Below are 26,860 nucleotides of genomic sequence, written 5' to 3' on the forward strand. Positions count from 1 at the left end.
TTTAGTGCCCTCGCTGCGCGACGCTGCGCCGGCCCGTCGCCGCCCCGCCGCTCTCCGCACCTCCGGCAGCATCCCCGCTCTAAAATCGATAACGTCCACCACACTATTATATTGAGAACTCCGGCCTGTCTGGCTCGGCCTGGCTTCGCCGCTTTCCAGGGACTTAACTTTATTTTTCCTTTTCGGTCCGGGAAGTGGCCGGGGACCTCTATAAAAAAGGAGCCCGCTTCCTCGGAAAAAAAATGATAAAACGCTAATGGCTCGGGAAGACGGGGGACGCAACTAGTTTACAAGAGGCTGACGAGGCCAGCACCGCGTTGTGCGAGATTCCTTCATTGAAAACGGCCAAGCGTCTCGGGGAAATCGTAATTATCATCTTGTAGGGCCTCTGCGACGGTGACTCGGGGCACTGGGGACGACACCCAGCAGCCCCTCGGCAGGGTCCATAGTGCACCAGATGACCGGTGGAGGGGGTCGAAGTCCCGTACGGGTTTTGAGCCGCAGAGTCGCTAAATGGGACTCGAACGGAACGTGTGACCCCATCAATGGATTGCTCTCCGAACGAGGAATCCATTGGTGGGGTCACACTTTCCGTTCGAGTCCTGTTTAGCGACTCTGGAGCTCAAAACGCGTCTTGAGTTTTGTCCGCCTCCACCGGTCTTCTGGCCCACTGTGTGGTGGCCGTGGTGACAAGCGCGGTGACGGTTGCGAAATCCGCGCTGGCCGGCGACGCGTCGCGACGTGCAGGGTGGCGCCGCGCGTGGCGCTCCCTGTCTGGCCCCTCCTCAGCGCGACAATTTATTAGACACCGCCCCGGGGCCCGCGGGGCCCGTCCGGTCCGCCCGTCCGTCCGCCTGCCCTTGTGTTCGCGCGGCCGGGGACAAATTTTCATGGGAATTGGCTTTGCTTCACGGTTTTACGGGCGATGTTTCAAGTCGTTTACGGCAGTCAGATTGGCCGCTCTCCTTTTCCGGGACCCGCTTTTAACGGGCGATAAAGGCCGGAGAGGCGGCCGGAGGCGGCCACTCACTTTCATGGCGTTTCAATAGCTCGCCGCACTGGCGGCGTGCCCCACGGCAGAGGGACACGGAGACACGGTGCACAGTGGGCCAGAAGACCGGTGGAGGCGGCCAAAAGTCTAGACGCGTTTTCGGCATCAGTGTCGCTGTACAGGACTCAAACCGAACGTGTGACCCCATTAATGGATTCCTCGTTCGGAGAGCAATCCATTGGTGGGGTCACACGTTCGGTTCGAATCCCATTTAGCGACAGTGCAGCTCAAAACGCGTCTAGAATTTTGGCCGCCTCCACCGGTCTTCTGGCCCACTGTGCTTCATCAGGCCGCCAACCTGACCGAGTGCCAGCACGGCCAGCACCCACCCCCGGCCTAGTACACCGATTCCGAGGGTTGTCCCATCGCTCTGTCTCTCTCGTGCCCACACGGAACGCCCCGCGAGTGTGAGCGCGACAGGGCGATGAAAGAGACTCTCGGAAGCAGTCTGCACTGCAGCCAATTAGGCTCACTTCCATCCCCCTTTCTCTGAACATTCTCTGAACTCCAACATTGAAATGTTGGCAACCCTCGACGCCCTTCGATGAGCTGGCCCCGCCTTTGTTACCATTCGCTACACGTAAGTGAACAACTTGTTCGTTCGTTCGCTCACTGTTAAAAAAAAAAAATAATCCCAAAGGTTTTAATAAGAGGACGAATTTTTTCTTGAAAAACATTGAGCAGCACACTCGAAATGGAGTCAAAATTATGAATAGTAGGTTTTGAAATCTCTGGCAGGTTTTCCTAAGCAGGACTGCCTAAAATTTCCAGTTCTTTTTTTGACAGTGTGCCAGATTCTTCACTTTGGTAGACAAAACCAGGATCCCTGAAAGTTTTGCGTCTTTTGAAGTTTTCCAGGTATTTCAAAGGTACTTCCAGGATCAATTTTTTTAAACTAACAGAGCTATTCACAATATGCCGACACTTCAATTTTGATAACTGTCCTCCCCCTCTCCTCCGCCAACTCTGAACGTCTTCACTGGCGCGAATTAATGCATGCAAAGGCCGTCCTCAGAGGCCCCCTGGAATGTGCACGCAGAGCCACTCAATGGGGACCAAACTCGGAACCGAGTTTGCGCTCCGAGTGTGTGAATGTGTGAGTGAATGCGTCTGTGTGTGTGCTTTAGGGAGAGGAAAGAAGGCGCACTGTGCGTGCACTTACGTATGGATGGTTTGTGTTTATACAGTGCACTGCATATTCTCTCTTTGCGGGTCGGCGCGCCTCTGAGCGCGCGCTACCGCGGGGGACCGCAGGGGCCCTCCGTAAAGCGGCCTGTTTTTATTCTAAACGGCATTGCGTTTCGACCGGCACGACTCCGGCCAGGAATTCCAGGAATACTCTGTACCCTGAGCCAAGGCAGGCCAAGGCGACATAGCGCAGCGGGCCCAGCAGGAGAACTATTAGCCAGTGCATTTCTGGCGGGGCAGTGTGTTGCAGTGCAGGCATGACCTGTGAGGGTGCTGAAGGCAACTTCAGCAAGACACTGCAAAAATTAAGGTCATTTGATGACAATATCAAGGCTAATTTTACTATCAAGACGTCCTCACGCAGTAAGCAGGACCTCTGGGGAAAATTTCACCAATGGATTGCGGTGACATTGTCATCAATTTGTGATGCAAACAGACATCATTTTACACTGATCGAAATGTCATGGTAAAATGACTACCAATTTTGCATACAGTAGTAAACAAAAGTTTCGATCACTTAAGGGCTCGCTGCTTCCCTCGCACCCTTACGGGACGCCCCGTGAGTGCGACAGAGACAGAGCGACGAGACGACGGTTCGCTCAGTACAGTACTCACCTTCCCCTTGGCGCCAGGCTTCTGGGTCTCCTTGATGTGCTGCAACAGAAAAAGCAGGCGGGCGAAATCAGTGGACGAAGACGAAAACAGGCAAGCGGGAATCGGGTCGGGAGTTTCCCCGTCTGTTGTCAAAGCCACTGGAGCCACCAAGTTTCCGCCCCTGTGGGTCACTCGGGCCGATGCAATGCAGTTCAGTGCCGAGGGGGGAGGGGGGAGGGAGGGAGAGGGGGGGTTCCTGCAGCAGCAGCAGCGGGGTCCGACTCGAGGTACAGAACAACGGTTAGCGATAAGTTCCCGGCCGGTGAAAAGTTTCCCCGGAACGAACCAGGGGCCGAGCACTCGCAGCGGAAGGGCCGAAGGAGGGAGGGAGGGGGGGGGGGGGGGGGGGGTTGTCAAGGACGCCGAAACAGCCCTCCGAGGTCCGTAGAGGAGCAGGCCCTCCGCGATCAGCAGAGAGGTGCGCATTGATTGGGAGAGAGAGAGAGAGAGAGAGAGAGAGAGAGAGAGAGAGAGAGAGAGAGAGAGAGAGAGAAATTAACACGCCTAGGTTGGTAACACGCGTGCCGGAGCGCAGTCCGTCGCGGGGCGTGGCGACGGACAATGGCCGCCGATTTACCGCACTAGCGGCCCAATTACGTCGAACGTGCCGCCTGTGTGTGTGTGTGTGTGTGTGTGTGTGTGCGTGTGTGAGAGTGCGTGAGTGTGACACGTAGCGGGGCGTGCACTTTGTGACACGACGCGGCCAGGCAGGGGTGCGCGTCAAAAAGGCGAACCACAACGTCAAGCAAGACCTTTGCCGCGTGTTGTAGAGTAGCCATTAAGGTGATTACAGCTCACCCCCCACTCCAGGCCCCGGCAATCGGGCCGCGGCTACAATACCTCACCCCCCCCTCTCTCTCTCTCTCTCTCTCTCTCTCTCTCTCCGTCGACAGAGCTTTCAATGAGAAACGGCTTCGCAGCAGCGATCTGTCGCCAAGACATCCATGCCAACAAGGGTACATAAAAGACTCAAGTCATTGTCAAATTTTCTGAAAAAGTTCACTTTTTCTTTGGGCACAAAAGCAAAAATTTTTTTATTTCGGATTTTGAAACAGTTTTGTTGCTTAGCTTGGTTTGCAGTACTGCAGTACTTTTTCAAGTTCAAAAAATACCACCCAGCTTTTGTAAAAAAAAATTTAGTTGGATTGGGGTCACCTCCAGGCAGAAAGCGCCTAGCCTCCGGGTTCCATTCACAGAGACGTCGCTCGCCCAGATGGAGGACGCAGATAGAGGTAGCGAATCTTCCTCACCCCCGCCTTGCCCCGCCCTGCCCGCCACCCAGCCAAGGGGGTGGGGGAGGTTCAGTGTCCGCTGTTGCATAACGTATGCGCCAGGGACTGCCAGGGACGCCCTGGGAACTAGCGAGGACTTCCCGGCCAACCCGGGGTGGGGCGCGGAAGCCCGCCTTTGAAAACTTTTGCTAACTGGACGCTTCGCTTCGCAGTTGGCAAGCCAGGCGAGCGGCAGTGCCGGGGACGTCTCCAACCGAGCGACGCCCCGCGACGCCCCGCGACGCCCCGCGAGGGCCGCGGCCCACAGAGGGCCCCACCCTGTTGTCAAGGACGCGGTGGACGGCCGCCACAACAACATGCACCTGCTGCTGCACACCACGATCAATGCAGTGCCGGGACGGCGAAGAGTGCCCTCGCACAAAGTCACCGCGACCCGCCATGGCGCACCATGGGGACCAGGGGTGCCGTTGACAGATATGGTGGCGGGCCGTCGCCTCTCTCTCTCTCTCTCTCTCTCTCATACACACACACACACACCTTACACACACAGACACACACCGACACTCGCCTTCTCTCACTCCACGCGATGAGCTCGGTCCGATAATTTATTTCCAGAGTGACACAGCGGTACGCGCGTCTCATATTGATGATCCCCGCGGTTCAATCGGAGGGCGCGTCGCTGTGTTGGTGTTGCTGTGCGTGTCGGTGTGTGCGTGTGTTAGTTGGTGTGCCGCTGCGCTGGTTGGTGTGCGTGGCAGCTCACTCTTTGCCCATTATTCCACGAGCGGCGGGGAGGAGTCTTTGTCGCGTTCGCGCGGCAAAGGCAACCTCAAACAAAACAAATCCGAAACGCACTCACTGGCCGGGACGTAGCCGACGCGTAACAGACGCCGAGTGGGACACTTTCTTCCCAAAACAGACAAGGTGTCATTTGGTGGGCCGGTACTGTACGGCGTACTCGTTTGCCTTGCTCGCTGGGGTCCAGCTGCTAAATGTCTGTCCAAACAGAGCGCAGGCAAACACGGTGCATGCCAGCCGCCGCCCCGCCACGTCCATTCCGCGTCCGCGGGGACGAGACGACTCTCTCGCCTAGGTCCTCGGCTCGCTGGAAGAAGGCTCGAAAAAATCACCCGCGCTCAAAAAGCATGCTGCCACTGAGAATGAAAGAGTCATGATCATGACTAAAATTTTGGGTGAGGAATTCTTTATCACCCAAATTTGGGTGAGGAGGGTTTCCTCACCCAAATTTTGGTCATAATTCTGTGAAGCCATGAAGCTGACACGCCCTTCCTCACCCAAATATGGGCAAGAAGCCTTCCTCACCCAAATTTGGGCGATTGGGTGATAGAGTATACCACGCCCAAAATTGGGCATTGATCAAGACTTTTTCATTCTCAGTGTGCACAGAAATTTTACTTCGCACTGCAGCTACAGGCTTTTGTTTACGTTCTGCATTCAAATGAGCCCAACTTGCAGCCTCTTCAAAAAATAAAATAATCACCAAGTAAATGGTTTTTTTTTTTGAGCAAATTGGAAACACTATAGTAGAGCTGAAGCGTTTTGCGCCCGTCTTCAAGCGTAGTGCTTAGGTTTCGAAGACCCAATCGAGCCAGGACCACCCCAAGTCCAATTCACGAGCTGGAAAATAGGAAACTAGAGTGAGGCCGCCTTGACCACAGCCACACGACGCGGTAACGCGAGGCGACGGCTTGCCTAGCGGCGGCCACCCGGTTCGCTCCACCCCGGCCTCGGCCTGGCCTCTGAGGCCTCTGCCCTGGCCTCTGCGGTGACGCTCAGGGTCAAAGCACGCGCGGTAAACTCATCCCCGCGAAGCCGGACCACAGGGAGGCTCGGTGTCGGCAGCGCGCTGTCGGCCCTGGGTTCAACTACCGGCCGTGCCATATATTACCCCGCCCTCATCTGACTCTGGGTTCAACTACCGGCCGTGCCACTTTTTCCCACCCTCGAGCAGGGCACGTGGTCACTCCCAATGCCGACCCTGGGTTCAACTACCGGCCGTGCCACTTTTTCCCGCCCTCTCACCAGGTTGACGCGGCCGGTGCGGACTCACCTACGCCATGGGGGCCACACGCTCCACGGGGTGCATGCCGCGACCAGAGTCAGGGGGATCGCGGTGCAACATGTCCCGGTTCGCGGTTCGGTTCCCGGTTCGCGTCTCTCCGCGCGTCGGCCGGCGCGGTGCGGCGCGGAGCCTTCGGGCTGCGGTCCGGACTAGACTGCCGCCCTGGCCGGGGCCCTGGCCGGGGCCCTGGCCGCCTTCTGGATCCCCGCCACGCCGCGTCGGGGAGGGGAGGGGGTGCTGGCGCCGTCCAGGGGGCAGCGGCGGGGGCGGCGAAGGGCGGCGGCGCCGCGACGCCAGCAGCCGCCACCCCACCAGCTGGGCGGCCATCCCCCTCGCCGAACCCCACCGGGCCCCACTCAAGTCCATGTGTTGATCACTTGCGGTCAGCCGGAGGCAGCCCTAGTCAGCCCGGGGCACCCAGACCGAGAGCCCAATGGCAGGGGACATGGTCCTGGCCTGAAGTGTACCTTTACCGGTAGGAGGCAAAGACAGAGCCATCACATCGGACACCATGACCCCGGAGGTTTCCAGCAGAGTCGTTTTCGTCGCTCTGTCTCTCTCGCACCTGCACGGGACGCCCCATGAGTGCGAGAGAGACTCTCGGAATGAGTCTGGGTGGCGCGCGCGCCGCGGTGAGGCTTCGGCTTCCTGCTGGAGGTCCAGATGATAGAGAGCGAGCCGGAACAGGGGGATATACGTCCTCGGGAATAAGTAATAGGGAGCGCAGCGCCGAGCAGCGCACAGCACAGCGGCAGTAAACATTGTACCCACACCTTTACGGACACTCTGCGGGAAAAGCGGAAAACGCCGCGGTTCCCGGTGTAGCAGTCCTCATTTTTGTTGTTCTTACTTTTTGAAAAGTGCCGCAGTCGCGGCGCCCTGCCCCCGCGGGGACGTACGCATTCGTACGAACTGCGAACAACTTGAAGAGACAAAGTGAGCGTGGGCGTGGTGCCGCGTGGTGCGTGGCGGGGCGTACCTCGGAGCCACCGCGCTGAATATGTAAGGAGGACCGGGCCGGGCGGCGACTCGGCACAATCGCAACGCGCGTGAAAATTCCACGCCGCGGCGGCCAAATCCCATTCCCCAAAGTGACGTGCTGCACGACGAGCACCGGGACATCGGGCCGCTGGAAATTGTTTCCCGAGGCACGGAACACCGAACCCAGTAGAAACGACAAAATGTAAAATTTTATAAGTCAAAATGAGTGGGTTGGCAAAATATGTAGGACGATATCAAGAAAATGCGATTGTATTAACGTTTTTATCAGATGATGCTCACCCAAAAATTACTTCTTGGATAAAAAATTTAAATTTTCTTGGCTTTTGCAGGAAAATTTTTCTTAACCCATTTTTTTAATGGAGAGATTTTTTTCTTCCAAAAACCAAGAAAATTAAATATTAAGAAACCATTTTTTTGGGTGCTCCAAAAAAATAGACTAATTCACAAAAAATTGGTGTTAAAAAGCCAAAAACTTGAGCCAGTTTGTGTTGTACATCACAGCATTGTGCGTCGTGGCGCTTTTTCTATTACCTTCCCCCTCCACTCTGCGTGCGCTTTTCACTCAAAAATGATTATTAGCTCCTCTGCGGGGCGCGAGCTGAGGGAGCTGCGGGAAGCCGAGGACTCGGAATTAAGGGGCGAAACGAAACACGACGAGGGAGGGAAAAAAGTGGGGAGGGGGAAGGAGAGCCAACACGGATCAACAACACCGTATTAAGGCGCAACCCCCGAGAGAGAGACCAAGCAAGAGAGTGCACTGCAAAAAAAGACAACAACAAAAAATTCAAGACCTGCCTTCGACGGAGTCATTGCCTTTGAGGGACATTACGAAATCCAGTGAACCGGTAGTAACCCCTCGTCTCGCATGCGGTAGCTCAGGTCGTTGCGAGGCCGCCTTTCCACACCGGAGGACGGGGTTCAACACCCTCCGACGGCACCATTGCCCAACATGAATGAAATTTCCCTGTTTTTCAATTGTTGTTGTTTTTTCGCTCGCGTGCCTTATTTTTCCGGTATGCTTGCACACGGCGCGGCTCGGCTGCCCCTGGCTAGTTGCAAGCAACAACAACGGCCCATTATTGCCTTTATCGCCACCGGTTTAGGGCGTGGGAACGGCGCGGGAACAATGAATCAAACAATTTGCATCGCCGGCTCCGGGATGAAAAAGTTAGAGGCGCTCAAATCTAAGTTACGCCGCACAATTACGCCGTCATAAGCGAGGCGACGGCCCGACGGTAAAGGGATGAGAAATCACCGCGCACCTGATTGGCTGCTAGGTTGCAATCTGCAATCGCACCGCCGCCTATCCGTTCAATTAAACGCATGTTTTATTCATCGACGGAAGCAGCAAAGCTCCACTGCAATCATGCCAAAAGTGGAAACAATTTTTTTGGTTTTGTTTTTAAAATTTCCCGCTTTTATCCGTGTTTTTTCTTTGCAGTTGTCTGATACTGGGGCAAAAGAGGGTGGGGTGCCGCGACATCCGTTCATCACCGTAAAGGATACCTCGAGCTAGTTTATTAGCTTTCGAGATATCGATTGGCTATCGCGCTCGTGTGTGTGTGAGTGAATGAGTGTGTGTGGACGTAGTGTGGGTGTGGTCACAGGGAAGTTGATGGAGCCGCCGACCACACGGGGTCACCCGGACTTCATTAAAGTGACATGGAGTCCCACGGAGCGCGCTGTATGTGTGTGTGTGTTTGTGTGTGTGTGGGTGCGGGTGACAGAAAGAGCAGAGACGAAGAAAAAGGATGCCCACCCCGAATGGAACCTGTGCCGTCGGGCTGTCGATATGATAATACGGCACCTCTGTCGCGGGACGACGCCGACGCTGGGATTCGAACCCAATCATTTTTCATGCGCCGCTTCCGTCTCGGCGGGGGCCGTGGCGTCGTCGGGGGCGTCGGGGGCGTCGGGGGCGTGGGGGCCGTCGGGGCCGTCGGGGCCCATTCCGCCTCCGGATGTGAGCGGATGCCCACCTCTCACGACCCTCTTGGGCCCTCCTGGGCACGCGCGGCTTGGTTGAGGCAGGCTGCTGTGTGTGTGTGTGTGTGTGTGTGTGTGTGTGTGTGTGTGTGTGTGTGTGTGTGTGTCTGTGTTATGGGCCTGACTCAGCCGCTCACGCCTCGCTGGCCGGTGTTAACGCGCCATGATAAAAAGTCATTGCCTCCCTCGCCGAGGGGGTCGGTGTTCGCAACAGGGGGTTGTGTGTGTGTGTGTGTGTGTGTGTGTGGTGTGTGTGTGTGTGTGTGTCGGTGTGTGAGTTTGCGCAGTTTGCGCACATACACCAGGGTTAAAATATTAAGAACGATGCGAATAGGGCAATGGCAAAAACGGTTCCCGAGCAAATTGAGCAGTGGATTTTGACTGGATCATAAGGCTGCCAGTGCCATTTCGTAGCTAAGCGCTTACAGTCCTCGACCTAGGGCATGGATCCGCGATCCGCGGCTGCCGCGGTCTAACTCAACTCATGATATATACCCTCCAATTTTATTACATCTTTTCAGTCGCAGCTCTCGCATGGTGACTTCCCTTCCCGCCCGAGCCTCTCTTCTGCCTTGCACCGTGGCTGGCGCTCCCTCCATCTCACCCATCCATCCATCTATCCATCTCCCCATTCATTCCCCGGCTGCGGCCATACCCCGCGCGCTCAGGGCCGCTAGGGAGGCGGCGACGCGGCTCAAGGCTTGCCCGTGGCGCGCTCTGGCGGGCAGCGGCCGAAACGCCTCCAACAGACAGCCACCAGTTGCAGACGGCGTGGCCCACTGCGCCCACCACGGTCTGATCAGTCATTCCAGAGGTTTAAGGATGGACGTTCAACAAACGGCTCCGTCAAGCATGAGCCTCTCTAAAGGTACCTAATATTGGCCTTTTTGACGTGAGGCTAGGCCATTGCTTCAAACAGGTAATATTACCCCTTTCGACTAGAGGTAGTCCACTGCTTCAAGAATATAATACTACAACCCTTTTGGGCGTGAGGTAGGCCACTGCTTGAAAAAGATAAAACTACGCTTTTCATTACCCCCTGAACATTTCTATAGACTACCTTTCAACAATTTGTATTCCAAATTTACATGCAAAGTCGCAACTGTTTAGCCGCACTCACTCGATCTTCGAAACCTATTTTGAAAAAGTACGTTCAAACTGCCGGGATTTGAACCCGTGTCCTCCGCTCTGGCGTCGTCTGGCTTACCGGCATCTCGCTGGCGGTGACGACGGCTGAGTTGGCGACGGTGGGGAAGGCGGCCACCCGGAGGCGCTGCCACTGCCGGTGGATGCTGAGGGCGGTGTCTCCATAGCGGGTCGAAGCCTCCACGGCCTTGGGGCTTGCCTTGGGGCACACGGGGGTTCAGCACGCGATCCCGCCACCCTGGCCACCCCTAGCCCACCCCTTGCGCACCCCCAGCCCACCCCTTTGCCCACCCCCATCCCCTTGCACCTCCCGCGAACGCGTCGTCCGCGTCTGGCAAACCGTGCTGCACCAGCCAGCGCAGTCGGCTGATTCCAAACGGCGCTTTCGTCGCTCTGTCTCTCTCGCACTCGAGGGGCGTCCCGTGGGGGAGACGGAGCGACGACGCGCCGCTCAGACCGCGGCCCACGCCCCGGTGAGCCCGGCCGTGCCAGCCTCCGCCTTCAAAGTCGCGTTATTTCCGCGTTCGTTGCTTCAAATTCACGGAGCCGGTGCGCGCGTACTGCACCACGGCCTCAGCTACACTCCCAAAGTCCTACTGAGAAATGCAGCTCAGTCATGACACTAAACTGATTGTCACTGCTCTGAGACAAAATTCTATCATAATACAGCAAAGAGAAATTTGTTCGTAGTAAACAGATCTGGTCATAAGTTTACTCAGAAGCCCTCACCATAGGTTTCTACGCTCGCCCTGCCGTCATATGGTAACAAGCTTTCTCGAAGGAAAAGCTCAGTAGGATCTTGGGAGTGGAGGCCAGGCCACGCCGAAATAAGGCGAGACCGGGAAATGTTTGTGTGTCCCGGGCGACTTCCGAGAGACATCGACCGCTAAAACACCGCATTTCTCCGAGTTCAGAGGTCGCCGGCGCGGTCCTGTGCGCAGCGCGGATCGAGTTCAGCCATAAAACGAGAAGCGACCGAGCAAAAACAAAAAAGAAACACGAATCGCTTCCGACCGACCGTCACTAGGCGATGCCATGGCGATGCCCGCCCCCACCACGCCCCTCGCCCCCTCTCTGTCTGACCCGCGCGACCTGCCGATACCGAAATCATACAGACGAGAGAAGAGAAGAGAGAGAGATAAGGCCTCGCCATGCCCAACCGTGAAATTGAATTCTTTAGAAATAAATCACGGCCGCATGTCAGTAGTGTGTGTGTGTGTGTGTGAGAGAGAGAGAGAGAGAGAGAGAGAGAGAGAGAGAGAGAGAGAGAGAGAGAGAGAGAGAGAGAGAGGGAGAGAGAGAGAGAGAGAGAGAGAGACCGCGCAGGTGGCACTCGAAATGCAAAAGATCAAGGCCAGGGGCGGCGATAAGAGATTCAATGGGCTCCAGACGCAAGGACGAAGGCGCTCGCTCTCGAACCGCCGGGCGAGATAACGCAAAACAATGAGCATGTATGATTGAGTAACATCGCCGGAAAAAAAAATTGGAAAAAGGAAAAAAATTGACTCCAAGTCTCTCTCTCGCTCTCTTCACATTTCTCAGAAGCAGGCACTGTCTTTTCTTTCTTCGTCAAATCCACTTTGCTGCCCGCTTTCCACAACCTACTGCTACTTGCAGGGGTAAATCAGGAGTTGATCCGGTAAAGAGAAGGAAAGGGTGTGTGTGTGTTAGGACTTATGCGTAATGAAACGACCGCTTTCGCACCGAGCAGCGTCGACTGTAAAATAATGCGCGGCAATATCCCGCCCCCTTTTTCCACCGCGTCGTCAGTCCCACGCAGCAGCACAGCACATGCTGCGCCGCGCATCGCTCGCGTTGTCAGTCGGGTTTGTTTTTCGATTTGGCGGTGGCGGTGCCGTTTCCGCGACAATAATGCAATCCCTGACGTCCCCGGGACCGCCGGATGCAGTCCGCACACACAAAAAAGTCGTTTCTTAATTTACTGTAAAGACATTCAAGTGAATTGATTTTAAACATTCAAGTGAATTGATTTTAAACATTCAAGTGAATTGATTTTAAACATTCAAGTGAATTTATTTTAAACATTCAAGTGAATTGATTTTAAACATTCAAGTGAAATTACTGTAGAAACATTCAAGTGAATTGACTTTAAACATTCAAGTGAAATTACTGCAAAAACATTCAAGTGAATTGACTGTAAAAATATTCAATTGAATTGACTATATGAACGTTCAAAAGAATTGACGATATAAACATTCAATTGAATTGGCTATAAAAAAATTCAAGTGAATTGACTATGAACATGTATGTGAATTCACTTGTTCGAAGTTTTAACTGTCTTGGTCGAGGTCTTGGTTCTAGAAAAATACTTTTTCGACCGTCTCGTTCGGCAGGTCATCCGAAGGATGGTTGTCGCTCTGCCTCTGCCGCACCCATTCGGCCCTAGGAGACGTCCGCCGAGTGCGAGAGAGACAGAACGCACACTGAAAACCTTACGAAGTATTTTGAGCATTGAGCATAAATAAATCAAACTAATCTACTTTGTTATACGAAGAAATAGCTCGTAAATTACCAAGTATTTTCTTTGTAAGCTTATGTATGCTCAAAATACTTCGTTACAACAAGCTGCTTTTCTAAGGCCTAAAATTCGTAAGGTTTTCTCAGTGCGACGAAACCATTCTTGGGCATGAGGCGGTAGGTCGGGGCGCCAGGGCGTCGCGTCCAATCGATGCCTCAGGAAGCCGTACCGGACCGGCACTGCAAGGCACCGCATGCACCGCGCGATGCACGCAGCAAATTAACGGGCCGCAGAAAGAGGACGCTCTTTTCGGCGCGGCCGGTTGCTTAAGGCGAGACGACGATCGCGAGATAAGGCAAGATCGGCGGAAGAGATAGCTTGGCGCTACGCTAGCGCGGCTTGCGCGCCAAGACGCGGCGCTGCGGCGCGTCGCGTCGAGTGTTTTGCACGGAGATAGCCGCGCTAGGCGCACTGAAAAATATGACGGGGACCGGACGGTTACTCGCGGACTCTCAGACGGCGTGTCCTTCCTCATTTCGGACGAGTCGGGTAATGGTAAGCACGCCTCGGTTATCAGTGCTGCTGTCACGCCGAGACGGACGATAACGACCCGCGGTTCCGCGGTTCAAATCCCACCGGGACTGCCCCCGTTTTATTGGCAAGGCCTCGCTGCTGCACTCCGTCAAGGCCGCCAGGCAGGCCGTCAGGCAGCACACTGATTCCGAGAGTCGTTTTCGTGGCCGTCTCTCTCGTCTCGTTTAGGTGCGGGAGAGACAGAGCGACGAAAACGACTCTCGGAATCAGTCTGCTGGCTACCTTCCGGAGGACGGGCTTGTCGCCGACGAGGAGGGACTGGCTGCGGCGCGGCGCGGCGCGCGCGGCACCGCCAGCCCCGGGGGCGGCGCCGGGGGCGGGGGGCGCGGCCGTCGGGGGCGGCGCCTTGGCGGGCACGGGCAGGGACTGCGGCCGTCGGGGCCCTGCCGGCCCTGCCGGCCCTGCTGCCGGGGGCGGCCTGGGTGACCCGGTCGTGGAGCCCGGCATGGTGCTCCGCGACGGGGCGCTACGACGCGAGTCGCGGCATCGCGGCGAGGTTCGCGGCAGACGCGCGGTGTCGCGGGCGACTCGGGGCCGCGGCGGCTCGGCGATCACTGGCGAACGGACGACCTGCCGGCCGCACTGCCAAGCCGACGGCGGAGCCATGGCGGAGCCCAACAGCAATCGGCACGGAACGGAGAGTTCGTACGGTGATACCCCTCGCGTCGGGGAAGGGAGGGCCTCTAGGCCAGGCCAGGCCTGCCGCTCACATGTCTGTCGCTGTTATCAGCTGATGAGCGAGGCGGGGTGGGGTGGGGCGGGGTGGGGCGGCAGCGAGGCCTCACGCCAACTGCCATCCCAAGGAGAACGCCCCTGCAACCCCGTCCCAAACACACGCACACATATACATAGATACATTCATACATACATCACACACACACACACACACACACACACACACACACACACACACACACACGCACACACGCACACACACACGCCCGCACGCAAAAACGCGCCGCTCTCCCGTTTTGCATACCAGACCGGACAAAAGTCGCGGCAGGTAATTGGAGAAAACGATAAATTTTATTAATGTGCTGGCCGGGCGGCGGCCCATCCTCGCCGCGTCTCGGCCGTCCGCGGCCGTCCGGGGCGACGAGCGGCCCGATGAGCGACGGCCGCGCATCTTTTTGACATGCAAATATTTACTAATAGTGCCGCGTCGACGCGTACGGGCCGCCATATCAAGCACCGCGGTACGTCCACACACACACACACACACACACACACTCACACTCACACACATACTCACACACACACACAATTGCAACGTAACCTCCTCGGGTGGGCGACTTTGATTGAACCGGTTCCCGCCCATCCGGACGACACGGAACGAGCCATATCAGCAGTCATCAGCAGTCATCAGCGTCATGGAGGATCGCCCATGGCTGGAGTGCGCTTGAGGCACCGGTGCCATTATGGAATTAGGGCCGCCAAACACACACACACACACACACACACACACAACACACACACACTCGTGAATGGCGACGTCGTGGAGTCGCTGTGACATTCTCCCCCGCTGCCATCGGGCAGCAGCAGAAACAGCGAGTGGGGAAGTCTTCCGTATCTCTAGGAAAGGGGCACTGCCAAAATTTCGGCTTCTCAGTCGATGACCATTTCAAGGCTCATTTTCCTTCTAAGAACGCTACCGCACCAGAAGACGACAATGATGTCACGCCCATGGTTCAGGAGCTTTGCCGGAAACTCTAGGGTGACATATTTTAAAGTGATGAAAATGTCAGCCACTATTTTTTCGTGAAGTGACAGCGAATTTTTACAGCGAGTGCCGCGAGGACGGACGGACGGACGGGGCGGGGCCGCGGGAAGTTTGCTTTCGGCCCAAATACACAGTGCAAGTGCAGTGGGGCGGGAAGTGCGGTTAACTAGCAGTGCGACTGGCAGCCTCTATGAATGAGGCGGCGCGTCACTTTAGTGTGAGGTCAGCGTCAGCGTCACAGTGGGACATTGAGGTGGCCCGCCTCCTGCGGCCGTCGAAGGCCGTGGCGGAGGAGGTAAAGGCGTCGGATTCCGAAGTCGGAAATCCCAGGTTCGATTCCTCACGTCGACTATTTTTTTTCTCTCGGTAGTTTTAACAGCTGCGCCCACAAATACAAGGGCGACACTGGTCGCCTGGCCTTGACGGCTTTTCGTAAAGAAAATAGCTTTGCTTTTTTTTCCTTTCTCGTTTTTGTGAGCAGTGCAGTACCACCGTCTAGCACCCAAAGGCGTGCCGGGCGCTCCATTGTTCTGCTCCGACTGCGCAAGTCGCAAGGCCGAGGTGACATCAACTACTCGTTTTACTGGAAGTATTCCTCGCGACAAATCGCCTGGTCTCGTCCTGGCAGGACGGCCAGGACCTGCCAAGACCTACGAGGCTCGCAGTGGAGTGGGACGGGGCTGTCGACTGATTCCGAGAGGTCTCTTCGTCGCTCTGTCTCTCTCGCACCTATGCGGAACGCCCCATGAGGGCGAAAGAGGCAGAGCGACGAAAACGACTCTCGGAATCGGTCTGCTGGACCGGCTCCTCGCGTCGCGCTTCATGCCGGATAGGGTTTCCCCTTATCGGCCGCACACCATTGCAGCCGCGGCTCGCTCTGTCTCTCTCGCACTCACGGGGCGTCCCGCAGAGGTGCGAGAGAGACAGAGCGGCTCTCGGAATGAGTCTGCCGGCCCCGTGATCGCCCGGCTGCTCCCGGCCGATTTGAGGCGCTGGCCGGCGGCCAACGAGGAGCACCTTGTTGTACTGCTCTATCAGGCACGCTAGCGCGCTGGCGCAAGCAAGCCAGCTCCCGTTAGAAAACAACGACGAAAATGCAACTCCCTGCCAGACCGCGCGGTTCCAGTAGACGAACAGTAGGAAAAATTTCAATTACATTGACCGGGACACCCAGAAAAATGTTTTCCGATTCCAGTTCCACGAGTGGAGCCACGATGGCGATGGCCACGATGGTCCACGGTGCTGATTATTGTCGATCCGCTAATCCCCTGATCCGTTCTGATCCTCTTTCCCCATTGGCCATCACCGTAAGCGCCTTGGCCGCTTTGTTTTCGTCGGCATCCTTATCCCTCTTCCTTCTTCCGCCCACTGCAGCGCACAGAGGGTCAGAAGACCGGTGGAGGCGGTCGAAACTTCGGACCCGTTTTAAGCTCTAGAGTTGCTAAATTGGACTTAAACCGAACGTGTGACCCTAACAATAGATTCCTCGTTCGGAGAGCAATCCATTGGTGGGGTCACACGTTCAGTACCAGTCCTGTTTAGCGACTCTGGAGCTCAAAACGCGTCTAGAGTTTTGGCCGCCTCCGCCGGTCTTGTGCATTGGCCGGCAGAGCGCCGCGGAGGTAGGCAGCCGCGCGCCGCCCCACCCAGCCGTGTGCTCCGCGTGGCCTACCTCGCCCCTGACTGCCCGCTTTTGGGCCGTGTTTCCCTCATGCTTGGAGCGAGGTTTTGGGCACGATGGCCGGTTACTTGGAGCTCAGTTTCGCTTCGCAGGATTCTCAGGGGCGCTCAGGCAGGAACTCGGAACTTGGGGGCGAAGCCTCGACGCAGCCCTCGGCGAGGCCCCCGGCATTCTCCTCACACAGGCAGCGGCCCCGACATGTGTTTTGTCTTTGGCGCCCACGGCCGGTCTCCGCAGAGCGACGTGATTCCGAACTGCGCTTTCGTCGCTCTGTCTCTCTCGCACCTATACGGCACGCCCCATGAGTGCGAGAGAGACAGAGCGACGACACGCCGCGCGGAATGGGTCCGCCGGGCCGCCGAATCCAAACGGAACGTCATTAACGAGACGCACGCGGTGGGCGGACAGACGCTTGCAGGCCACTGTAAAATAGTAAGGCCAAATCGACGAGGCACTCTCTCTCTCTCTCTCTCTCTCTCTGTCTCTCTCTCTCTCTATCTCTCTCTGTCGAACCCATGTTTCCAAGGGAATGAGCCAGCTCCGAGTCGATTTGGCTGCACTTTGTTTACAGTGATGCGCGTTGCTGCCGCGCCGCTCGCCGTGCAGGCGGATCAGTTTCACGCGGCTAATGGAAACCCACTGGCTGTTTCCGGGGCCGCGGCGCCGCGGACAGGGGCGGCTGCTGTCTCCTCTCCTCACTGGGTCGGATAGTCAGTCGGATGGGAGCGTAAACATAGTACGCTAACGCCGCCAACGCCTTGGCCGCGCCCCGCCACGCCCCGCCACGCCCCGCCAGGGGCCCGGGCCACAATTAGCACTTCATCTCGGGCACGCCACCCCGGGGGCCACTCCGGGCAACACTCCAGGTGAATGAAAAGCACACTCACACACTCCCACGTGCGGAATGGACTGACCCACGTGGTGTCATGTCCGGGAGGTTCAAACCCCTCACACACACACTCACACACACACACTCACACACACACACCACACACACACACACACACACACACCTACACGCACACCTACACGCACACGCGGGTTGGCCGGCGTGGCAGGAAACGGCCAAAGGCTGGAACGGCAGTAAAAACGGCCGGGAAACACTTACGTCCGCACCGACATGAAGCATGTAGGCTGTAAAAACATTGGCACTGCTTCCTGCGAGCCGCCATGATGCCATGGCCCATGGCCGGCCGGGCGGGCCGTCGCGTCGAGCCCAAAAGGATGACCACGAGTGCAGACTGATTCCGAGAGTCGTTTTCGTCGCTGTCTCCTCTCGCACCCAAATGGGACGGCTCATGAGTATACGAGGGAGACAGAGCGACGAAAACGACTCTCGGAATCAGTCTGCTGCACACCCTAAATGTTTTTGTACAAATTTTGTACGAGACATCACAGTTTTTTGTGCACACGAACTTTTCGTACAACTTTGTGCAAAATTTTGTACAATTTTGTACAAAAATGGCGAAAAATGTGCAATTTTTCGTACAAAAATCGTACGAAAATTTCGTGTGCACAAAAAAACTGTGATGTCTCGTACAAAATTGTACATAACATTCAGTGTGCAGAGCGGCGCATGGCAGTCGATAGCAGCCGACGTTAGCCAACACGCGCGTGGCTGACACGCCAGACTGATTGACAGAACTCCCAAGTTTTCGCAAGGGAGCGCGCCACGCGAGGGCCGTGCCGTGTGTGCTGTGAGGCGTGCGTGGCGCGGTGCGGCGGCCCCGCTAGAAAACGTGCGCGACACGAGCGCGCCGTGCCGTGCCGTGCCGGTGTGCCGGGCAACACGCCAGCGTCGTAAACAACGAGGCGAGATTTAAGGAAATAAAAGATGCCGTAGTCCGGCATGAAGCCGGCCCGCAGACCGATTCCGAGAGTCGTTTTCGTCGCTCTGTCTCTCTCGCACTCGTGGGCCGCCCCGTACGGGTGCGAGAGAGACAGAGCCTCGTGTCTAATGGCAGTGCGGTGCGGTCGGACATTGTGGCGGGCAGGGCCAGGGCAGCCAGGGCAGGGCGATCCACGCAGCCAGCGCCCCGCACCGCTCCAAGTTCTAATCCAGCTTTACAACGCGATGCGCGGCGATGCCCGCGGCCGATAGATACTTTTGAAGGCGTCGTGCCCTGCCATCCCATCGTGCGGCTACATCGCCTCGCCTCGTGAAATACTGCTCAAATCCCTTCGCAGAGCCTGCATCTCGTCGCTCTGTCCCTCTCGCACCTGTACGGGACGCCCCACGAGTGCGAGAGAGACAGAGCGACGAAAACGGCTCTCGGAATCAGTCTGCTGCAGGGCTTGCGGCACGCCGCCCCTATCCCTTATCGCGCCGGACGATCCCAGTACGTTATTTGGACAAGCACGCGTGCGCGATGTTGAGCAAACCATTTCGAGATCTCGATCGCCAATCCGGATCTAAACACGCCGCGCTCAGCAAAGCCCATAGTCCAGGCGGCGCATTGTCGGCGGGAAATTAGCGGCGATTCGCAGTGTGGCTGCAGTCGGACCGCCGCCATTTTCGTCTCGCGCGATCACTCGCGTCTGTCAATTGTTTGTGCGGCTGTACAGTCACGCAAAACCACCCTCGTTCCGCACTATGTCAAATGGCCGTAGTGGAAACAACATCTCTCTTTTTTTCCGGCGATCAGAGACGCAAATCGCTTTCGGAAACGAACCTCTCGATTCGAACAACGATGTCTTAACAAGCCATCGCCGGGTAAATTAACTCCTTAGCGGCTCTGCGTGCAGGGAAAGAGAGAGAGAGAGAGAGAGAGAGAGAGAGAGAGAGAGAGAGAGAGAGAGAGAGCGAGACAGCACGCTGATGGAGGTTTGCCATTTCGCCAAACACTGATTGGCCGGCGCGATGGTGGCGCCATCTCGAGGCGTGACTGCACTGCGATATCTGCGAACGTCCCCCTCCCCTCTCCTTCATCAGGTGAGTTGCGGCCCATTCATTCAATTCTAATGAACCTCACACTGGTGTGGCCGGCCTGCCTGGCCCGGCCGGGGTCACCGGCATGTTTACAGCGCAGGCAGCCACCTCAGTCCCTGACCTGTCGCGGCACGCGGCACAGTGGGCCAGAAGACCGGTGGAGGTGGCCAAGACTCTAGACGCGTTTTGAGCCCCATACAGAGTCACTCAACAGGACTTGAATCGGATCCCACCAATGCATTCCTCGTTCGGAGAGCAATCCAATGGTGGGGTCACACGTTAGATTCGAGGCCCACTTATCGACTCTCAAGCTCAAAACGCGTGTAGAATTTTGGCCGCACCACCGGTCTTCTGGCCCACTGTGCGCGGCTCGCGGAATCCAAGTAAAACATTTCAAGAGAGGCGTGGCGGTGCGTGTCGTGAGAAGGGACTTCATCGCTGGGATTATCCCCCAGGGAGAGGGGGGCCAGAGAGGGGGGCCCTTCGGAGCGGCCCGTTGCAAAGGCCCCAACGTGTCATGAGAATTATCATAAGTATCGGTTGTGAAGAGGGTCGCCCAGAAATGGATTAAAGCCAGACCAGAATGTTGGTGCTTTCCACGCTTCACGCCGCTTCACGCCGCTTCACGCCCGCGGGGCGTGGCCATACAGTCATCAACACTACGGGCCGACGCACTGTCGTACTACTTCGTACGCCATGGTTTTCCCCGGAACCGGATTCGAACAAGAAAGCGCAAATACTTTCTGTCACGCTTTAAATTCGAACTCATCTTTCAGTGGGAGTAAACGTGACCACTGTGCCACATACGTTCAGTGGCCAAAAAAGTAGTTCTCACCACTTTTTTAAAACAAACTTCAACAGGTCGTTTGTCAGTCCACATCACGACACCATCTTTTTTCCGTATTCAGTGCGTTGGTCTTGCATTGTGAGTTTCCGTCTCACACCCTCCGTCCTAGAGCCTGGGGCCCGTCGCGTCGCGGCTCGGGGCTCTACGATGCGTGTGACAGTATTTCCATTCACTCTCCGAACCGGAGTCACAGATTCCCTTCTCACCGTGCGCGAAAGTTGAACGCCCCGGCGCGTCCCAGAACTGCGAGAACTACACCATCACTGCTTGCTGACTCCGTGTCTACGGAAGGCCCCCCTCCCCTCCTCTCCTTTCGACTCGGCGAGGACGCAAAGCGTGTGCCCTATCTGCGCTGCTCCGTGCCTTTTCGCTTCATTGCGAACAAACTCGAGAAACGTACAAAACGCGCAAGGCTGGCGAAAGAAAACACTCGAAAAAACGGGGAACTTGGTGAAAAGAGAGTCGGGGAAACGAGGAACCTTGACGCAATCAACGCTCTAGGCCAATTAAGGCTGCGGACGGTACGGTCCGGGCGTGGCGTGGCGGAGGCGTCATGAGCGCTTCTTGACCTATCATCATCTGACCCGCCTTTCTGGTTTGGAGGGCCGACAGCGCCTCGCCGCCTTCCGAAAAGGCAGCGGGTTTGTTGCCTCACTGACGATCAATCAGGTTGTTGGTTTCGACGTTTTTTATCTTCAGTCGAGACGGTAACAGTTACATCACCGCGGTTTGACGTTCGTTTATCCCCGAACTAGAAAAAAGCAACAATCAACGTCCAATAGAAAACCGATACTGAATGTGAGAAGCTACTTCATTTTCAAACAAAACTTTACAAAAATTGTGTGTAAAAGTGCATGGGTTGTAGCAAGCATCTACAGCCAAAAACTAGCAAGCTAAATTGTAAAATAGATTTTAAAATTCGGAAAAGGAATAAAAAGAGTTGTGGCTACATGCTATGTCTCTCTGGCCAAACACCCAATTTTCATCAAAAATTTACAAAACTATTGTATAAAAGTGCATGGGCTGTGGCATTTAAAACCAAAAATTAGGCTACTGATTGTGAAATAAAACGTAAAATTCGAAAAAATAGTTGCGGCTACCTGCTACGGCCGTTCGGCCGGACACCTCGGTCCGGACGGTCGTGAGCTGTCCAGGTCGGTATGCGCGGCCCTGGGCGACGCCTGTACGCCTTCTCGCCACGCCTCGCCACGCCACGCCGGGCTACGCAGCCCCCATTACCAATTCATTTTATTCCCGAGAAAAGCTCCCCATGATTTACTGGGCCGGGGTCCCGTTCGAGTGCAAGATGGACGACGTTCGGAAAACAAACACCGGCCGGGCCGGGCCGGCGGGGCCCACCCACTACAGCGCACGACCTCTGGCCTACGGGGGCCATGCACCGGCCGTGCACCGGCCGGCCACTGGGCGGCCAAGGCCGGGGCCAGGGCCAGCGCACTGTGAAAATTTGAGTCGTCACTTGATGACAATTTCAAGGCTAATTTTCCTCACAACAATGTCATCAAAAAAATTGATGACATTGTTGTCACGCCCATGCAATAAGTATAGGAGCTTTGATGAAAATGTCATCAATTTGTGATAAGATCGTCATGATTTGGAAGTGACGAAAATGTCATACGCGTTTTTGTCATGAAGTGACAACAAATTTTCTCAGTGCGCTGCCGGGCCTCGTCCACCAGCCCTTCACCGTCAGGGCCTCCCGTGGCCTCCTGTCTTAATGTTTTATACGAAAAACATCCCCCACAACGAAGGAAATGACGCAAGCACAATCAGAACGTAGTTTTTCTTCGCAATTAAGAGGGTTTTGCCTTGCATTTTACAATAAAAATAAAAAAAACGTAAAAATACGGTTCTATTGAAAAATTTTGCTTTGTATACTTGGGCGCCGAATCAAAGGTACAACATTGGCGCAAATTCCACAGTAAAATATTCGGACGGTGGGCGTCAGCAAACGAAACGAACGGAATAAAAACACAAACGAAAGAAACGAAGTGTGGAACGCCGTCCGCGGCAGGTGCGTGGCACGCTACACTGTGTGGCCGGCACGTGGGCACAGAGATGCAATCACTGCCGCGCTAATACGCGGCATCAAGAGCGGCAAAATGGAATGATCGCCGGTTCGATTCCCGGCCGCTGCCACGCTTCCCTCGCACTTTGCTTTGCTGCCGTCGGTGCACGCACATGCATTCTTCGTCAAAAGTAAAACTGTTTTTGAGATGTTTTTTTGGTGACGGTGTGCATTATAGGGAGGTGCGCTTCGAGGACGCGTGCGCTTGTAGTTCCCACAATGAATGAATGGGTGAATGAGCCACGCTTTTTGGTCAGTCGTAGGAGTTTCGAGAGTCGTCGTCCCGGGGCACGCCCAGGCCCGCCGGGACACGCCCCGAGCCCTCGAGACTCCTCCTGCTTCCTTATTCCACACAATAAACTAAACGAATCCTCCGCTAGCTGCGCCTTCTTAGAGGGCGGGGCCCGCGGAGAAGAAGAAAATAATAAAAAGAACGGGCATCGGGCGGGACTCGAACCCGGGCCCGCCGCCGTCCCGCTTGCCACAGTGCGCACGCAAATGCGCACGCGGGCAGCGGGGCAGTGTGCACAGCTGGGCCCTTCCGACTGCGGTGTGGTGGTGTGGGGCACCACCCTCGGACTATTTGCATGACCAGAGGCAGCTGAAGCGGAGAAGAAGAAGGAGAAGGAGAGGGCGCAGACAAGGAGGCACTTTGTGCATAATGTTGGAGAGTTTTCGATCAGGGCCAGCCGCGGGGCCCGGCGGCCCAGCCACAGGCGGAAGGGACAAGGCGTATAGTGAAGTGGTTCACACACACACACACTCTCTCTCTCTCTCTCTCTCTCTCTCTCTCTCTCTCTCTCTCTCTCTCTCTCTCTCTCTCAGGCGGGTCAGCACCCCATGCAGTGCGAGAGTGAGGAGTTAGGCCCGCCATTGTTCGGCATATAGCCCTTCAGACGCACGCAGAGTTAAATTGGAAGATTGGCACTCGTGTGTGTGTGTGTGTGTGTGTGTGTGTGTGTGTGTGTGTGTGTGTGTGTGTGTGTGTGTGTGTGTTTGTGTGTGTCAGTCTGAGCGAGGGTTGAGACTGAGTGCGTGCAATAGGCGACTGTCCCGACCCGTCAAAAAGTCCCATACGGCACACCACCAGCGCGGCACCGCGTCCAGGAAGAGGGACACGAAATAAGACAACGGAGAGGCGGCGCGGCGACAGTGAAAGAGAGAGGGAGGGGGAGAGCCTTGATAACAACGCCCTGCTTCAAGAAAGACATAAATCGTGCGGGTGGCACACATGTGAGGGAGACTCATTACTGCGACATGGGAAGAGAAGGTCGGACACGGTCGCACTCGGTCCGTGGACCATGCATGCAGCGCGGCGCTGCGCAGCGTCTCCACGAGAGACGTTTCCGGCCCGACTTTCCCACTCCGAGTCTCAATTTCAAAAAGTTCCTCGCGACCACCTTCGGGAGGAGTCAGGGTTGGGCTGCCAAATCCTGTACCGGAAGCGGCAAGCGAGGAATCAATTTTCGTACAAACTTTTCATGCAAAATGCGCTGCCGGATAAAAACAAACATGGCGGCGGGGAGTATCGAACCCACGAATTGCACCTCCGAGTGCGCGGGCGGTGCCACTTGGCTACCTGTCGTTTCCCAAAATAGCTGTCCGGGCGGCACGTCCACTCCCCCACAAGCAACACCTGCGCGGCCCAGCCTTGCCGCCGGCCCGCTGCCCCCACCGACCCCAAATAATAAAGCAAGTGGCTTGCACACGTACACGCGGTACATGCGCATTCTGGCGGAGGCTGGCAGGCGGGCCGACGCACGTAGCTGGTTTATTGTCATTCCGCACGCCGAAAGCCAAAAAGGCGAAGACAGAGAGTCGCTCTCTGTCTCTCTCGCACTGCTGGGGCGTCCCATGTAGAGACAGCAGCACTCTGCAGGAGAGGCGGCACGACGTCGCGTGTGCAGTGCGGCGCGTACAGTGTACAAGTCATTAGGGAACCCCGTGCCCGCGTCCCTAAGGTCCCAAGTCCGCTCCTTTTTCGCAACGCGTCGTGTACGCTTCACTCTGGAAAAAACTGCGACTCAAATCGTGGGCTGGAATCCCACTGATTATCTCGGTGGCGTCAAAATGAATACACAGCAAACTCAACTGTGTACATGAAAGTGCACTAAGCATGCACACTGCTAGAAAAAAACCACGCCAAAAGTACACAAATTCCTGGCAATTTTTTTTATCGAGAATTTATTGTACATTCGAAGTACAGGTTTGTACAGTTCTCGTTGTACTTCACATAATCCATGTTGTACTTTTGTGCACAGTTTTTGTTGTACTATTCACACTTTTTTCTTGCAGTGTAGGGGCATTTACAGAGCTGAAAACTTGAACTTAAGCTAAACGCTCCATTTGACTGCAGTTTTTGGAGTGTCGCTAGCCGAAGTGAGCGTGCGCGCAGCGCCTAGCGCTCGCGCGACGGGACACACAAATGACAGCGAGGCAGTAGCGTACTGTACTACTGCAGTTTTTTTCTCGCAAAAATAAAAATGCGGACGTCTCTTTCCGTGAAATATTCAAACGTCCGTCGCGTTTGTCGTAAAGAAAATGGGCGAGTGCGTGAGTGTCTGTGGAAGTCGTACGTCATGGCGGGAACTGGGCGACACTAGTGGAGTGATGTGGAGGGGGAGGGGAGGGGGACGAGCCGCTAGTGTCAAAGACGAGCTCGACCATGTGAGCGTGTCAGTGCGACGTCCTCCCAAACTGTGCTCCGCCCTCCGTTCCATATGCATGCTCGGTCAGCAGACAGGCAGACAGACAGACAGACAGAGACAGACAGACAGACCGGCCGGTCGCACGCCGGACGCGCTGGACGCTGCGAGGGCACGGCGTGGCGCATGGCGTGCGTACAACAGGTGGCGGCGTCGCTGGTTCGTTAGCGACCCGGGCGCCGCCGCTTATCACGGCCGGCAGTAAACACGGCACGCTGATTCCGAGGGCCGTTCTCGCCGACGCACAGTGGGCCAGAAGCCGGTGGAGGCGGCCAAAACTCTAGACGCGTTTTGAGCTCCAGAGTCGCTAAATGGGACTCGAACCGAACGTGTGACCCCACCAATGGATTGCTCTCCGAACGAGGAATCCATTGGTGGGGGTCACACGTTCGGTTCGAGTCCCATTCAGCGACTCTGGAGCTAAAAACGCGTCTTGAGTTTTGGCCGCCTCCACCGGCTTCTGGCCCACTGTGCGACGAGTCTCTCTCGCGGCGCTGTAAACGGGGCGCCCCACGAGCGCGAGAGAGACAGAGCGACGAAAACGACTCTCGGAATGAGTCCGCGCTGCGGCACAGCGCCAAGCGTATGCACTGAGGCCGAGACGCGCTGCGTTCCGCCTTCCCGGACGCCGCCGTGGGAGAGGTATGTGTGGTCTAGCCCTTAATGGCAATGGTAATGATCCGGTAGGCAATCCGGATAGCACCCGGGTTGCCCTCTGAAACGCCTGCCATTCGCGGGGTAGGCAACCCGTCGCACACGCGTGTGCCCGGGTTGCCTACCAAGGCGCCTGCGTTGCGCGAGGTGGGGTCACACGTTCGGTTCGAGTCCCAATTAGCGACTCTGGAGCTCAAAACGCGTCTTGAGTTTTGGCCGCCTCCACCCGTCTTCTGGCCCACTGTAAGGCGCTTCTCTCCGCCTTGTCTCTCTCGCACTCACAGAGCGTCCTACTGCATGTGGGAGTGCGAGCGAGACGGAGGACTGACCGAACACTGAGTGGGATCGCTCGGCAGGCCACTAGGCAGGCCACTAGGCCGGGCCGGGCCCACGACATGATCCGCGGCCAAGGACTCGCGGTAGTCAAAGTCGCCTGGCTGGCTGGCCAGCCGCAGCTGGCGCTGGCGCGGCGGCGCGGCAATGCGAACTCGATCCCGGCGCAGCCACGTGTGTGTGTGTGTGTGTGTGTGTGTGTGTGTGTGTGTGCGTGTGTGTGCTGCGCGCCGGCGCAGCCCCACGTGGGACGCAGCAGCAGCGGTCCCGGTGGACGAGCGGTGGCGGTGCACTGGATCCCGGGTTCAAACCCCTGCAAGTGCGTGTGTGTGTGTGTGCGCGTGTGTGTGAGCGTGCACGAGTGTATGTGTGAGTCGTTTTCCGCATCGAGGCACCGCGTCGACTAGGAGCGGTCGGTGGCAAACCAAACAGATACGGCGCCGCGCTCGTCTGCCGCGCCACGCTCCACCCGAAAGGCAAATGCGAAAGT

The 26,860-nt window shown here is 56.4% G+C and overlaps 1 protein-coding gene across 1 annotated transcript in view; it reads right to left on the reverse strand.

The window, feature by feature from the left end:
* Positions 1–26,860, reverse strand: part of LOC117639665 (tensin-1) — a 130,657-nt gene that overhangs the window by 39,080 nt on the left and 64,717 nt on the right. The window contains exon 5 of the mRNA XM_034375538.1: positions 2,855–2,893. Coding sequence (XP_034231429.1) covers positions 2,855–2,893 — 39 coding nt within the window. The remainder of the gene's footprint in view (positions 1–2,854; positions 2,894–26,860) is intronic.

Source organism: Thrips palmi, unplaced genomic scaffold (genome assembly GCF_012932325.1).
Source record: "Thrips palmi isolate BJ-2018 unplaced genomic scaffold, TpBJ-2018v1 HiC_scaffold_11, whole genome shotgun sequence".
Classification (NCBI taxonomy): Eukaryota; Metazoa; Arthropoda; class Insecta; order Thysanoptera; family Thripidae; genus Thrips; species Thrips palmi.